This window comes from Sebastes fasciatus, chromosome 6 (genome assembly GCF_043250625.1).
Source record: "Sebastes fasciatus isolate fSebFas1 chromosome 6, fSebFas1.pri, whole genome shotgun sequence".
Classification (NCBI taxonomy): domain Eukaryota; kingdom Metazoa; phylum Chordata; class Actinopteri; order Perciformes; family Sebastidae; genus Sebastes; species Sebastes fasciatus.
This window is the reverse complement of record NC_133800.1, coordinates 15,792,849-15,809,016: the sequence shown is the minus strand read 5'-3', so window position 1 is coordinate 15,809,016 and position 16,168 is coordinate 15,792,849. Positions and strand designations below refer to the sequence as shown.

At 43.5% G+C, this 16,168-nt stretch overlaps 1 protein-coding gene across 7 annotated transcripts in view; it reads right to left on the bottom strand.

The window, feature by feature from the left end:
- LOC141769133 (membrane-associated phosphatidylinositol transfer protein 2-like) overlaps positions 1-16,168 on the bottom strand; it is a 50,049-nt gene that overhangs the window by 17,099 nt on the left and 16,782 nt on the right. For 6 of the 7 annotated variants that reach the window (XM_074637892.1, XM_074637885.1, XM_074637888.1 and 3 more), the window contains exons 2-7: positions 10,996-11,241; positions 5,491-5,705; positions 4,630-4,751; positions 3,751-3,984; positions 3,272-3,607; positions 1,668-1,763 (exon numbers count right to left, since the gene is read on the bottom strand). In XM_074637892.1, coding sequence (XP_074493993.1) covers positions 1,668-1,763; positions 3,272-3,607; positions 3,751-3,984; positions 4,630-4,751; positions 5,491-5,705; positions 10,996-11,073 — 1,081 coding nt within the window. In that variant the 5' untranslated portion in view covers positions 11,074-11,241. Of the gene's footprint in view, positions 1-1,667; positions 1,764-3,271; positions 3,608-3,750; positions 3,985-4,629; positions 4,752-5,490; positions 5,706-10,995; positions 11,242-11,571; positions 11,737-16,168 lie in introns of those variants that run through there. The other variant, XM_074637886.1, reaches the window with a different exon arrangement.

Genomic DNA, 16,168 nt, shown 5'->3' with positions numbered 1-16,168 from the left:
AGCGTTTGTAATAGAGGATTACTGCAAGAGGACCATGACCACAAACAAGATAGAAATCTAATATTAAAAGGCAATCTGAGCCGAGTCAGTCGGTTTCCAAATTTAATTTGTGTACCACTATCGTGTGATTCATCCAGGCACCAAAGCACACACACTTATATTCATACACACTGTATCTTCATTTTGATACTCCAAGATGGTATGACAGATATATGTTCCTCCTCGTGGAAGTCTGATTTAAAAGATGTGCAGTCTATGGATATAACTTATCTATGAAATCATCTCTTACATGCTTAGAAATGATGACAAATTGATCATAGAATAATGCAAAACACCTGCAGATGTCAGCAAAACAAGCTAGCAAGCATGTCAACTTTAGCAACTGAACCAAACATGCTAATCAACTTAACATTAGAAAGCAACGTTATGTAATGTCATCCAACCTGCATGTGCTACCGTGTGATGTAACTTGACGGTGTGTTCATAGCGTTTCCATGACATAACAGAGAGCAGTCTATTTAAAACACTCTCATTCATAAACTACCATTTGAACGTTAATATGATCCTGAACATGACTTAGCCCTTTCAGATGCAATGTTATCTGTTTTGCGGAGCTCTGATAGATAGCCTGATAGCTCATTCTCAGCTGAAGGAAAATAGGAGAATGTTGAAATAATTTTCAAAGACAACACAAGATTTTCCAGGACATTTTACTTTTTCTCTCATTTTCCATGTGTTTTCAAATTGGTCAATAGTTTTCCAGGTTTTCCAGGATGCGTGGGAACATTTATTTACCATAATGAAATAACTGCTTAATGCATAAGGTCGTCTGTGCATTGTAGGAAAATCTGAAAATCAAGAATATACTGAGATGGGCACCGGAGCAGCACATCAGTAATCACTGTATTAACCGTCACTGAGACAGACAGTAATGTACACTAATTTATGACAGTGTAGTCATACATTTAAATCAGTTCATTTGATAAAATGTAATGTGCTTTCACTTCAGGCACCCAACACGCAATAATTCATTAATCCATACAAACATGAATACTGCAGTACACAATAAATTATGGGATGACATGTCAGTCTAATGATTGCGTTCCAGTTACTCACAATGACATGAGCAGAAATTTATTGATCTGGAAACTAATGACTGCAGTGAAATAAGTATCAATATAACAATTGACAGCAACATTTTATTCTTGTTTCGTCATCATGTTATGAAACAATCTCACCACACAAACACTGGTGAATTATTTTGGGGGGGTCATTTATTGTTTGGATGTATCATGACTTGTAGAGGACCGTGTGTGTGTGTGTGTGTGTGTGTGTGTGTGTGTGAACGATAATGCCGGAACTGGAGTGTGTTGGTGAGAGGGGGACTGATGGACGGAGATGATTGTGATTTCTGAACTGGACGTCAGGATGAGACCTTCTCGGCCATTCTCATCCAGCAGAGAGCATGGCTGTCGTACCACACCCACCTATTTCAACTGAAGCCCCAAAGCATGCTGGGTATCTGGGAAGCTTAAGAACTGATCTGTGGTTAAAGAGATGCATGCAGAGTCAGGGGGAGAGGAGAACATGCAGGTTCTTGGAAAACAATAAATACAACACTATTGATCTAACCATCGACTCCAATTTATAATCAAAACTGAGGTTACCGTGAGCGTCGAAGAACTCCTCGTCCGAGCTGTCGTCCGAGTCTCGCGCTATGCTCTGCATCCTCCACTCTGAGATGCTGTGACGCGATGGGCTCACTGAAAGACCGCACATGGACACAAAAATTCACTGTTATTTTGGGACATGTGTTTCAGCCTCTCTCTTTCCCTTTTTAACTAACACATACACACACATTCTACGACAAAGAAACATTGCACAATCTCCCCCGGCCCACACACACACACACAGTGTTATATAAACATGCAACAGTTTCTGTGGTGCATCACAGATGGACTGCTTGGTGGTCAGGGGGGGGTGTGTGAAAAGTGAGGCCCAGACAAGCTACAAGCATTCGACTACCAAATGCCGGTCGAGGGAAATGGCAACACTAAAAGCAGGCCGTGTCTATCACGTGTCTTCAGTCTATGCCTCGTATATAATTAGTGTGGCGGAGAGAGGGGGTCGTCGCTCTACTGGACAGGCTGGTGAGAGGGGGGCACAGCTGTAGCTGTCAGCACACAGGAGTAAACAGCAGTGGTAGAGGGGAGGGTCACTGCAAAGAGCGTCAGCCTCCTCTGGTCTGTGACGTCAGCACTGCTGCTAAAAATAGCCCCGGAGAGAACCACAGGGAGGAGTTACAGGGGTGAAACGAGGCACGCTGGATGAGAGTCAGGGTCCAGGTGGCGGCTACAGTGAGTGCTGCCTTGAGTTAGGGGTGACACTGGAGATGGGTGTGTTTGTGTTGTCAAAGCTGCGGCTAAAAATAACCCAGGTGAGATCCACCGAGTTGTAGGGGTGAGGAAAGATAAGTTGGATAGTACAGCAAATGTGGAGGCGTGAGTAAAATCAGTCAAGTAGAGTAAAAACATTCCAATTAACATCAGGCGCCGGACAGAAAAGCAAAGCGGGGCACAAAAGCAGTCTGCATACTAAAAGTCTGCTCCCGAGGGGTTTGATTTTATTAACGCCAATTCAACAATTTAAGCGCAGAGCTCTTCAGTAGACTGATTCATTCAGCTTGGGAGCACAAAACAAGTTGTGTATTGTCTATGGAAAGTAATGTGAACTTATTATTTTGGCATGACATTTTTGACCATATCTTTCAACAATATTTACTGTGTTTGAAAGAGGTGAACCAATTCATTTTAGTTTGCTTCTTCACTAAGAACTGTCGCTGTGGTCAACTTGAATTTATGTGGGCAAATGCAATTCAGTAACCTTTAGATAGATACTCATACTCGCACTATACTACATAGAAATGACACACAAATACAAACAGAAAAAGCGAAGTGCTACTTTGGCTTTGCACAAGCTTGACGCTTGACCTTGTTGAATTCTTCACATACTAGCTGCCAGTGTGGACACGTCTCAAATATCATAGCTGGCTGTGTTTACTTATGGAACAGTTTGACTTTGTTGTTAGTAAACCTCAACCTTTAAAAGGTGGAAAGGAGTCCGGTGGCAGACTGAACAAAGAAGGCTTAAAGGTGTGATGAGGTGTAATAATACATGTGATAATGTGTGAGGGAAGGAGTGTGGCTCAGGACAGTGTAGTCTCTCACACACTACCGCACACAGAGGTGAGAGATGAATAGGTGCTCCTAACCTCCTCTCTTGGATGAGCGGGAGGATCGGGATGAAGTGGACCACTGCTTGGTGAGCACACCTCGTGGCTGGAGAGTCTCTCCTCCTGAGCTGACAACCACCTCCTCAGCTTCAATGGAGCTGATCGCCTCTTTAACCTCCTGGTCTTTGTCCGGAGACGGAGCGCCCCCGTTGGCCTCTGTGGCCTCCTCTGCCTGACTGAACTGGGCCATCTTCGTGGCCAGGGCCAGCTGGGTTTCCAGCTCCAGCTGCCGGATGTCCTCCATGGTCAGACCATACCACTCATCCTGCCAGCACCAGGCCTGCCGGTGGGCACGCACCATCACCTTTCTCAGTCCTAGGGAGAAACAATAGAATATATTAGACAACTACATCTAAAAATCATAAGGTTTCTACATTTAGATGTGAATATTCCTGTCAAAATATGCTGTAAGTAAAACATTAGATAAAAGACTGTAACATCTGTGAATGCATACTCACCAACATCATGGATGAAGCGTTCAATCTTCGACTGCATGCCCCAGTAGCGAAACTCCACCTTGCAGAGTTTGTAGGCACACATGATGGGGGTCATCCCTGGGTTATTGTTGTACTCTTCTATCCAGTCGTCCCGCAGAGGACCCCTCTGGGTCTTGGCTGACTTGAAGAGCCGTGTGTCCTCTTCTGCTTTGTACTCATGAGGGGGGATAGGATCTGTCACTATGTCGATTGGGTCTGCCAAAGACAAATCAAAGACAAAGACAATTCAAATCCAGAAATAAATGAGTAATGGAGCTAGGTACTTTGAATGTATTGCATGAATTATGTTGCATATTCTGTGTCTTTAATATCGTACACAAGTACAAAAGTACATAAGCGGGTGGGGTAGTAGAACTTCTATGGACTTTGTGTTTAAAGGCTTGAAATTTTTTGAATAACTGAGTTTCAGGCTGACGTACACACACAAGAAAAAGTCATTCATTAAAATTATTACAATCAATGTTGTAACTGGGTCACTGCATGCCCTGAAACCATTGCTTTCTGAGCAGCTTCATATTCACTGGGCATGCAACCAAACAACAGAAAAAACATATGCAGTACCACTATATTGCCACAAGTGGGCCTCACCTGCTTCTTATGTTTGAGACACAAGAGGACCAATATAAAGACACTACAGACTAAATCTACTAATACTAACCTGTCACCTTAAATAGCTATGGCAAGAAAAGGTCATTACTTGCTTTGTTGATTCTCTAATATAGCTACACAACATGTATATTGAGCTTATATGTTAAAGTAGCCTGATACACATCAATTCATATTTCAATATCTGAGTTTATGTTGTCGTAATGGTTCAGGATCAATACCAAATTGTCTCACCAATAGTCCTCTGCCTCTTCTCTACTGTAGACATGTTGAAGACATCTGCTTGGTTGCCTGTGTCGGGTTTGTAGTAGGTCTCAATGTCAATGGAGAACTTCTCAACGAAGGGGCAGGTGTATCTGAAGGAAAAAAAGGTAGCAAAATTGATGGCATTATGGATTTACATTTGTCTTCATTACGAGATTTACTTCTCAACTCAATGGCTAAACATCAGAACTATTTTATTATGAGTGACGACACCCTCTCGCTGCTGGGGATAGGAAACGTGTGAGCCATGCCCATCTGTTGCATCTGAGGCGTCTGCAGCAAAGCTGTCACTGGTTGAATAAATGTGTCAACAGGCACTCGCAGTCTATCAATATCCTGACAGGATAGTCAAGGGCACGTCTCTGTTCAGCACCTTCACGTCTCTGTTTGTCAGGCGCCACACAGACAAACACTCTGACACCCTGAGAATGAGGGGCCATCAAAACCTAACAGCCTGTAAGCGCTGCTGGCCACACGCTGATCTGATGGTCTGCTCGCTGATATTCTGACAACTTGCTCTGAGGTCTTTATTTTTATCTTGGCTATGACTGAGGGACAGCAGCTAGAGAAGAACTTCAGACTAAGCATCATCACACTCACCACTCATGGCATTCTATACGTATTAAACTAAATATGAGCAGGGTTTGAATTATTATCCCCTAAACATGTCTTTAAATGTGTGTACACCCATCAGCTGCAGTAGTTAGACACTCGTGCACAGAGCATTTCTATTATTAAAATAACATTTAGAGTTTTGTGCAGCCTTGGCATACTTCAATGCACTCCTCCTGCTCTGAAGGGGTGTGGAGGTGGCTTTCCTGCAAACCTCACCTGGTGCGGGTGTAAGGGTAGGCGTTCCAGGACTCCTCTTCAACCCTCAGCGCTGCTTTGGGCAAGATGGAACGGAACCAGCTGGGAATGTGCATGCCAATATGGTAAACCTTGTGGGTGTACTGGCCCGTCCCACCCGGTCCATCTGTGTAGGGCTTATTCTCAAGGATCTCGACCCCGCTTCCTTCGCCACAGCTCTCATCTCTGCTCTTTCTCTGTAAGAAGAAGAATTAAATGAAGTTGAAGTGAATTGGCAAGGTATTCATGTTTGGTAATAAGTAGTGAAGTGTAAAAAGAGTGTTACATTTTAAAATATGAATATAATTGTACCCTTGATCTGAAACAGAAGGAACTAAAACAAACAAATGAATGGACATGATGCCTTTTGCAAATAACAATCTGCCCCAACATGACACCAAAATTAATAGCTTCCTGTCCGCTCTGCCAGCTCTGAAATGCAAATCAGGAAGCCCAAAACCAGCTCTCGGAGCCACACCCTTTCCCATATTTACATTCCAGGTGCACACAGGAAGAGAGGCTGGGTGGAGCCTGTAGATGCAGTGAGTAGACTTACAGCTAGGTGACTCAAAGCTTCAAAGACAGGAATGCGTGACATGGTAAGAGGAAGAGTTGTGATTGTTATGAAATCAGCAAAACAGGAAACAGCAGAGCATAGTCCAAGTGCTGATGACATTAAAAACACAAGGAGCAAAGAGCACGGACCATAAATGTCAGAGATTACTGATGCATCATCTTTCCTATTTCTCTTATCAGTCTTTCCACATACACAAAGTAACACACACAAAGTATGAACACAGTGTTTAGTGCAGCACTGGGATAATAGGGAGACAGATTTCTCCAGTCAGGATGGAGGCAAGGCAGTGAGTCAGTGGAGTGGGGAGGAGGAAGCCATGAGGCGTCCAGCGCTCCGGACCTCATTACCTTTGACAGGTCATTCATTAGCCATCCGCTCTGCTCTCAACAGCCAAGACACCGTTCCAAAGACACAGCACAGACGCCACAGCGCCGTCAAACTGGCCATACACGCAGCCAGTACACGAGACACTGTCAAGTCATTGTCGAGTTTAAAGAGTACTGTACGCATACAAACACGATAAAAATGTATGCAGCTGTAGAAGTACGCAAAAAAAGATGTGAGTACACAGTAGTGTTGTCAAAAATATCAAAGTCTTGATACATAGATACGGAATATTTGAAACGGTTTCAATAATAATTTTCCACAGTATCGATACACAGGTACCAGCTGCACTTTCTGCTCTTTCTTCTCTCCGGCGAGTTGACACAAACAACGCTTTTTATCTTTTAATAAAAATCAAACATTTTATGCCCACAATGTTGTGTCAAGTTTTCCCCTTGGTATCGAATATCGATATTTTTCAAGGTATTGTATTGAAGTTAGAAATTCGGGGGTTGTGACAACACTAGTACACGGACCAAAAGAGTTCACCCCAAAACACAATAAAAGATATATTTCAACTTACACAGTTGACTTTTCAGTTAGACTGATCACAATAAGGTCAGTGCATTACTGTGAGTACCATTATCATTACATTTGCAAAGATATATTGCTGTTGAGTTTTCCAAATGTAATTGTGTTTCCTTTGTATACAGACAGCTCCAAATGTTGGCAAATGTCTGGGTGTTACCTCAGCAGTCTAGGTAAAAGGAACAAAAAAGTTTGTTTTGCAGTAGACTGTCTCTTTAATTAGGTTGCTGACAGGTGACAGCAAACTGCCAAATGCAAGTGTCACTCCTTCTCCCCCCTGGAGCGACGGGATGATTCTCTCCAGTTCAGCTGGAGAAAGATTACAAAACATTGGCCAGGGCTCAGCCAGTCCCTTCGGGGAAAAAGAGGGAAATGAGGGAGTAGATGACATGCTTTGAGTTCAATTAACTCTGAATGTAATGTTAGATTCTTAATGAAAACAGTGTGCTTTGTTCGTTTGTGTACAGATGTAAACTGTACCTGTGGGGGAGCAGAAATGAAGAAATAGTTTTCTCTAGAAGTGTGTCGGCTGTCTCCACAAGGGAGGGAGGGGGGGCTCTGTCTCATCTACACCGTTCTAATGTAAAATCCTTTTTGGCTCAGTGCACGAAGACAAAGTGCCGCTGTGTTGTGAGTTCAAGTCCTGCCCTAACACCTTCGCCACATAGCACTCTCGCGCCCACCGTTCTTTAAACAGCCATCAAAAGCCATCACCATGAAAGCCTACTGTATGTGTTTAGATCCGACTGCTCTGACAGGATGGGAGTCACATCCTGGTTTTTTTCCTCTTGCCACCAAGTTAGTGAGGAGTGTTTCCTGTTTGAGATGCTTCTTTTCACTTCACTCCACACAGACACAGTTGCTTAGTCAGAACGTGATGGATGTGTGCGAATGAATGAGACAGCGAGATCTTCTTCTCATATTTAATTTCTCACACATTCCGTGTTCGCTGGGTGCATTACTGCAAATCCCTATGCGGTGAGAATGAATTTACGATTAGCTCTCAAATGAGAAGGCGGCGTTGTAAGGGCAAAGGGAAGGAAGTGAGAGAAGAGATGGGGTGGGGCGTTGCCGGCTGAGGTGCAGATATGGCTAGGCTGTCCTAAGGCTCCAACTTCATCTATGAGGCTTACACCAGGGATGAATCGCAGGCAGACAGGCCTACATGCTGCAGTTGCCCTGGTAACATACAGCAATGAAGAGAGGGTATCCGCAGACGCCAGCAAAATCCTCTCTGCTCAGAATACAGCTCTCCCTCTCTCTCTCTCTCTCTTTTCCTTCCACCCCCTCTCTAATTTCTTCCCCTCCCTCCTTCGCAACCTCTCTTTTTATCCTCCATTTCCTCTTTTCATTCACTCCCTCTCTCGAACAAAACCTGACCACCGGCACGCTGCTGATGTCACAGTTGCCATAGAGACAGAAGCCTCGCAGCACTGAGGCTGTGCGGAGAGGGTGAGGTCAGGGGGAAAGGTAACTATGGGTCACTAATGCAAGAATTCATCTTCCTAACATTTGCTTACATGCTTGAGAATGCACATATGAACCGACTCTGTGTAAACCTGCTTGCACATGTGTAATGTCTTTGCATAATATCCTGTCTGACAAAATCTAACACAGGGCATGCAGAAGATCTGGGAGCGAAGCCGGTCAAGTTCTGTGTTTTACATAATTAATAATTCTCCACAGCACCCTATTCAATACAGCTAATGTGCCAAAGAAATGATGAAGTTTGTAGAAGTGTGTAGCAGTTTCTGCTGTCTTGAAACGTCTGCTTGCTTCAGGGCATGACCGCTGAGTCATGCTCCCTACAATCTACAGCTCAACTGGATTACCTGTCTGTTTGGTGGTATGAAGAAGAACAACAGACGAGGTTGTCAACTGAGACGTCTGATAATCTTTAACAGACCAACATAGTCTTGTTGTAATCATGTACTATTATTTCTATTAGTGCAGATAGGACAAAGAAATGCCTTTACATATTACATGATACAATCTTACTACAACTAATCTTTAAGTCAATATTCAGACACTGACAGAAACACTTTCGGACAAACTGTTTTCATAGTACATAGGGGAAAAAAGGGAGAGACCATCTAAGGAAATACAAGTGGACAAAGCTAAAGCTCGTGTTATACCATTGGGCGGATATTTATTTTAGACAACTTTGTCAACATAAACACTAATTCATTTGGGTGCAGGATTAACAGTTGTAGGAGACGCCTTTCTACGGGGAATGTCAACAGCTTGAAGGCATGCTGGGGTTTCCTTACACAAGGCCTAAATGTTTAACTTCTCTAATGGAGCTGTTCCCTGAGGGCTGCAAGGCAGTGCTTAAAGGAATAGTTCGGATGTTTTGAAGTTGGGTTGTGTGAGGTACTTATCCATAGTAGGTGTATTACCTACAGTAGATGACAGTCGGTACGGCACCAGTTTGAAGAAACAGACAGGAGTTACCAACACCGGAGCAAAGCAATGTACTGCTTTGGACAGGGAGGCAGAAAAATTTATTTTAGCCACCTAAAAGTAAGGCTAACCTAAAATAAAAAAATCAATATCCATTTAAGTGTACGCTACATTATAATATATTATCTTGCCGTAAGACAGCCCTTTCCTTCTCCTTTCCGATGGGGAACTGAACTGAAAGTGAAACTTATGTATGCTCTTTCCAAAGCCGGCAGACTCAGATGACAACAACTGTATAGATACATTTAACTATCAGTTCAGTTTGCCATCGGAAAATATTCTAAATATAGCATACACTTAAACGAATATAATTTTTTTTAGGTGGGTCTTCCTTTTAGGTGACTAAAATAAGTTTTTTCTGCCATCCACAGCAGTACATTGCTTTGCTCAGGTGCCAGTGCTCCTGTCTGTTTCTCGATGGTGGGGGCACGCCGACCGATTACTGTAGGTTATACACCTACTATGGATAAGTACCTCCTACAACACACCTACAACCCCACTTCAAAACACCCAAACTATCCCTTTAAAGATACTATGTACCTGAAGGTCAATATTTTGCTTTGTTTGTTTCACTTGACACTGCAGTTATTGTAATATTTTACACACTTCTCATGAGTCTTATTTCCTGATGAAAGCGCTCCTTCATTGACATAACCAACACACTGAATCCAGCAAAATGCCTCTACCTGACCAAACAGGTAACCTGTAACTTCAACCTGTTCTTCAACAAACGTTAAACCACTTGTGATACGTATTACATAACCATGCAGCTCAAATCCCAGCACAACTGCTGAATGTTTAGTGCACGTGCCTCAAGTGATAAAAAATGTAAACATAAAAATGCACCTAAATGCCCAAATGTGTCAAAAAAAAATTGAAACATTAGTAACTAAATAATGCATATATTTTTTACCACAGTCCAAATCATTGTGATTGCGCTCCGTGCATCTCCGTGTACTGCTGCTCACAGTGCACCTGGCAGTACCACTGGATTAAATAAATCCTCCTTCATGTACACATGTCATATGAAGAGAAAATATGTTGCCAGCGAAGGGTAACTAAAGCTGTATAAATCAAGTCGTTCCTGCTTGGAGCTGTAAACCCTGAAGCTCTTACACAGACCCACAGTCTCCAGCTCAGGGCATGGTTAGACAAATGAAACTGTCTGACACAGAAGAAGCGGTATGTCCACCTCCATCGCGGCAGTATGTGTATGTGTGCACCGAGTTTGCAGAGAAAGCAAGGTGCCCCCACCCTCCTCCTGAAGAAACCTGAAGTCTATGACGGCTGGAAACAGCCAGCTTCAGAGAGTTTAAATTGGATAATCTATCAACACACAAGCTCTTTGTTCCATTACTCCACTGATGTCAGACCGTGTGACCAATCTTTTCGGAATTGGGTACGCTGCGATCGCACTCTGTGTTAATTTTTCTCCTCTCTTACTGCTGTTTTTTGTCTCCTTGTTTCTGCACCTTCTTTGGCCAAGTGTGTGTGGGTAAGAATTTGGTGGGGAATATGGCGTTGTGTGACCTCACCTGGATCATATAGAGCTGGGCGATGCGGTACTCCTCCACACTCATGGGCATGGGGATGCGGTACTCCTTGATAAGCATGGTGAATCTTGGAGGAGGGGGGGAAGGAGGATCGGGGCGAAGATTGACAAGGGAAGGGGGGAGGGAGGGACAGACGGAAGGGAGGGGGGAGAGGGGACAGGAGAGACTCGGTGGGGGATCCTATACGTGACTTGTCAAATCACCAGCTGAGGTCCACATTGACGGTTCCTGTGGGGGAAAAAACAAATAAAAGCATGAGGTACGTAAGCTGAGAATATGTTTGAAAATAAATACCTACAAGCATCCTGTCAATAGTGTTTGTTAAAGTCAAAACATGCCGTTAACCCTAATCTGATTTCTGGATCTCCAAAAATAAATAGTTAACAGTTCTTCAAACAGGTCTTCATCAACATCCATCAATCAAAAGCAGAAACCAGCTTAAGTCAGCAACAAAAAGCATTCATCACGAACAAAAGATAACAGCATGCAGACGGATTTCAGAAGATGCAAGATTCCTCTACACGCGACCGAGGACAAAGATTCATTCTCGTGGCTCACACGCAGATGAAGAGAAGAGCCGGAGTGTCATTCAGGATATATGCTCAATGTATGTCTGGTCCAAACCCTGGGACCAAGGAAGAGCATCAGCGGTGTGTCTCCATCCAGCGTCTCAGATCCAAGTAAGGCATTTTCCAGGATAAACTTCTGTTCTTATAAACAGGCCACAGCTCAGTGTGTGTGTGTGTGTGTGTGTGTGTGTGGGGGGAGGGAGAGTGGCCGGAGTCTACGGACAGCACCCGTGCCTTGCCGACGGTCCCAACAGCCACCCTGTCTCTCCCTACCATTCAGCACCGTCACATGGGGGGCTCACTCAGCGTAAGAGGGATTACAGTTGAGCGGGGAGCCTTACATAACGCTGTAAGAACCCCCTGTGCCTGTTAGAGGTTTCACAAATAGCAGCCTTAGAATTGCACAAAGCATTGTTTTCAAACCACTGGGCAGATAGGGGTAGGTGTGGGCTATACATAACCAACGTGTGGGTGGCGTGAGTTGCTGAAGTCTGCTTTTGACCGCTAAGAGAAGAACAGTTCCAAAGCCAAGCAAGTACAAAACAAGATCATGACTACAACCTGTCAGCTAAGGTGGCACATTAACTGAAGAGGAGTCAATAAGGAAAGGGAGATATGAAAGATTAGATCTCTTCTGTCAAAATGAGTGATGAAGCACATTATTGAATATATGTAAAGAGAGAAGATCGGTAAAACCTTCAGTCCGTAAGGCAGAAAACGATTAACACTACAGGCTGAATTCTAGATAATGTTTTTCCCCATACACCTGTTAACAATTCAACAACAAAGAATTAAAAGTCTAGTTAATGAAGGTATAGTTCAGTCTGTATTTAGATATGGTGAAAGAACACAATCTTGGTCACCACACTGATGAGACTGTATGTGTGACAGGCGACAACAACGCCCTCCTGACACTGCCTGCATTTGGCTGTCCAAATGTGACTGCACAGCATTGCATAACCCCCATATTCACTCTTTTCTGACCTATGGCAGCAACTGGACCTCGCTCTGGCACTCGGCCATTCTCTCTAATCACTCTAATCACACTAATATTCCCACTGCGTCACTTATCCAGCGAACAAAGGCCAGCTTTGGTGAGGCTCCTGGTGTCGGCAAGGGCTCTGGTCCGCCACCTATTGAGGGCTCGCCCCCACAACCCCCGACCGAAGACACATTCATCTCATAAGCTCGCTGACGCATTGCCAGGACAAAGTTGCAGCCTGTGTAACTTCTCAACCTGGAGCAGGTGTTTACTAACAGACTGGGGGGTGTTCTGGTTAAAACACTGTATATAGTCTTCTATACATTTTCCATATAATATTGTTGCTCTACAGTCTACACAGAAGAACAACACATTGACAAAATCGGAGCAGAAAGACATATTTTGCTGAAAATAACTGCATTCTTTGGAAAGATGGGGATAAAAGTAGGCTAGCCTGGAGAGGCCCAGAGAAAAGCCTGCGGCTCAGGAGCCCGAGGGAGGCCTCTGGATGTTAGTGCCAGCAGGCTTTAGAGTGGAAGGTCAGGGCTCATCCTGGTTGACAGCGTCGATGATAAACAGCTTCACAATCTACTTGAAGCATAGTTCAACAATGTGGCAACAGCTTGAATGCGGGTTGCAACTGATGCTGCAACAAACTTCTGAGTGTTTCTGAGAATTTGCTCTTGGCCAACGATTCTGGATGTGACAGTGAGTGTGACACAGTAAAACAGATTAATTTACTGTCTGATAATCTGCCGGAGAATGACCACTGTGTGAATCAAAGTCCAAACAGCTGCCACCAACTGGCAGCCCACATACAAGGAAGTGACACCAGGTATGTAAAGCATAACAGAGGGAGGGACGACATACAGTCACAACATTGCTCTGTCCAGCAGGATTCATTAGGAGACTGCTGGGGTGATGATGAGGAGTTACTGGGATTTGTAGTGATGCTGATGCATGTGAATTATGTGCCCAATTGCCAAGCAGGATTATGACAGTTTTACTATGTTAGCGCTGCTAACTACTTTGTTCATCATGAATAAATCTGTTGATTTGTTTTATTAATCACTTAATTTTCTAGTCAATAAAATGCCAGAAAATAGTGAAAAAAGCCAATCACTATTTCCCAGAACCCGAGCTGATTTTTCCTTCCTAATGACACAGAATAGTCATTCCATTGATCAACTAATTGTTACAACAATACAATTTGCATTAGTTTATAATATTATTTTTAAAGGGGCCCCATTATGTTTTTGTGCTTTTTCCCTTTCCTTTTGTGTGCATGTAAAAGGTCTGCAAAGTTAAAAAAGCCCAAAGTCCACGCCAAAGGGAGTTACTCTCCCCCACAGAAACACGCCTTTTCTTCTGTGACATGGTGATGTCACCAAGTAACACGCTTTACCTAGCGGCTAGTTTGGCACACCCTCAAACAAAGCTAGTTAGAGTGGAGCTGGAGGAGAGTCCAAAGAGTTTGGTTCGGTTGACCAATCACAACAGAGTGGGCCAGCTGACCAATCAGAGCAGACTGGACTTTTCAGGAGGCAGGGCAGGAGCTCGAACAGAGCGTTTCAGACAGAGGGTGAAAAGAGGTGCTGCAGCACAGCTGGTATGAGAAAATGTTTTATGAACATTAAATCATGTACACATGTTCTAGTAGAAACCCCAAATACAAGTATGCACCTGAAAATAAGCATAATAGGTCCTCTTTAGGGATGTTAATAATTAACCGTTCAACCGTTAACCGATATTAAGCATTTTAACCGATTAACGCTTTCCGTTAAAACGGCTAAAAGAAATGTTAATAATGAATTAAAAAGCTGAGAAAAACTCGTCACTTTAATGGGAAAAGCTGGTCCACCTTAAGACAGTCTGAGCCGGAGTTACAGATACAGGAAGTTGGCTCGGGTCTATAGCTCGCTTGACTGGAAGAGTTGTAGCCTCGTAGCATTTATTCACTGACAGATAAAGTGTACATACACTGTCTGCTACACTTACGTTCACAGCTATAACGCCACACACACACGGTCTGTCGGAAACTCGCGGAAGTTTTCACCGTTTGTGTGTGACTACGGGTAGCATGAAGCTACCAGCAGAGCTACAGCTGCTGACGTAGCACAAACACACACACACACTGTTTGTTGGACAATCACTATCGTTAATCCGGGCAGACAGAGTATCATTACGTTGGGCAGACAAACAGCGGACAACCTGCTTAACTTAATGTGCGGTGGAGACTTTTACTGGGAAAGTGGCTGTATGTCCGCGACACTACACGCAGCATCTAAGTTATCCATCTGCTAAGTTAACGCTCCCGTACGGGTGAACTGGTGACTCAGTTGTCTGTTGTGTTCATACACTGCAGCAGGCGCACCGCTGCATGCGAGGCACAAATCTTGTCGGTTGTCATCACTCGCGAACTCCGACCAAACGGTCAAACTAGGCAGCGCTGATCAAATATGAATCAATATTATGTAACGTTAATGCCTATTTATCGCCTCAAATGTTTTCAGAATCATCTTGTAGTGTACGGTTTAGCTGTAAAATGAGACGGTTTGTGACGCTACCGCCATTGTGAAATCTGGTGAAGGAACGCCAAGTTCTGGTCACATGACCGGAGCACAGCCAATAGGAACGCTCTCTCAATGATATTACCTGTGATTGGTCAAAGTCTACCGTCACGGGCTAGATTTTTTTAATGTCTGAAAACAGAGCCATGAGGAGGTGCAGAAGTCTAGTTTTCTCTCAGAACACTTGAATTACAATATGCTGAAAGGTTATTATGGAATTTTTGCCCAGTGATGCCAAAAATATACTGCCTACTGCCACTTTAATCAAATATGTATTCAAAATCTTGCTTTACTTGGTTTTCAGACAAACGTGAACGTTTAAATTTTCTTTTTTATAAAACAGATTTCAAATTTTGCTTAATCATGTTGAAAGCTTTTAGTAATGGCATGGAGCAACAGCCAAAGATGGACACACCCAATCGTGCTCCCACAAAAATGTGTTTGTCACATGTTTTGTCTGTGTTTATTAATAGTGCTAATTTGTTATATGGATACTTAAACTTAAATTAATATTTATATAATTATAACACAGCACACACATATGTATGCATTGTGGCTTAGATTTAGTATATCTTCTTCTTTAATAGTGCACTACAGATTAATGAGGCCTTCCGAATAAGCTGATTTCGAGAGTGTCTGACTGCTCCACAAATATAATCAATATGTCTCCTTTACAGCAGTATTGCAGACACAGACTGATCCTAAACATGCCATATTTCCCAGATGGTTTAAACCTATCTCTCTGACTCTTCCCTTTGTGACTGATGCAGATGCTGTGCACAGCAGCATAAGACCTGTAATGCATGATCAACCGGCAGCCACGAGAGAGTACTGACACCATGCTTGACCCAGAAAAAAATCACTCTCACACACACAGCTTAAAAATAGCTCGGTCACAATAATCCTAGCATACGCAAGCAGAGTGCTTGACGTTGCTCGTTCAGAGAATATGCTCATTCCCTTCTAAAAATACAGTCTCTGCCCCCCTCTAGGCAGTGACGCAATAGCAGCACACGCCACTGCACAGCGCCAGC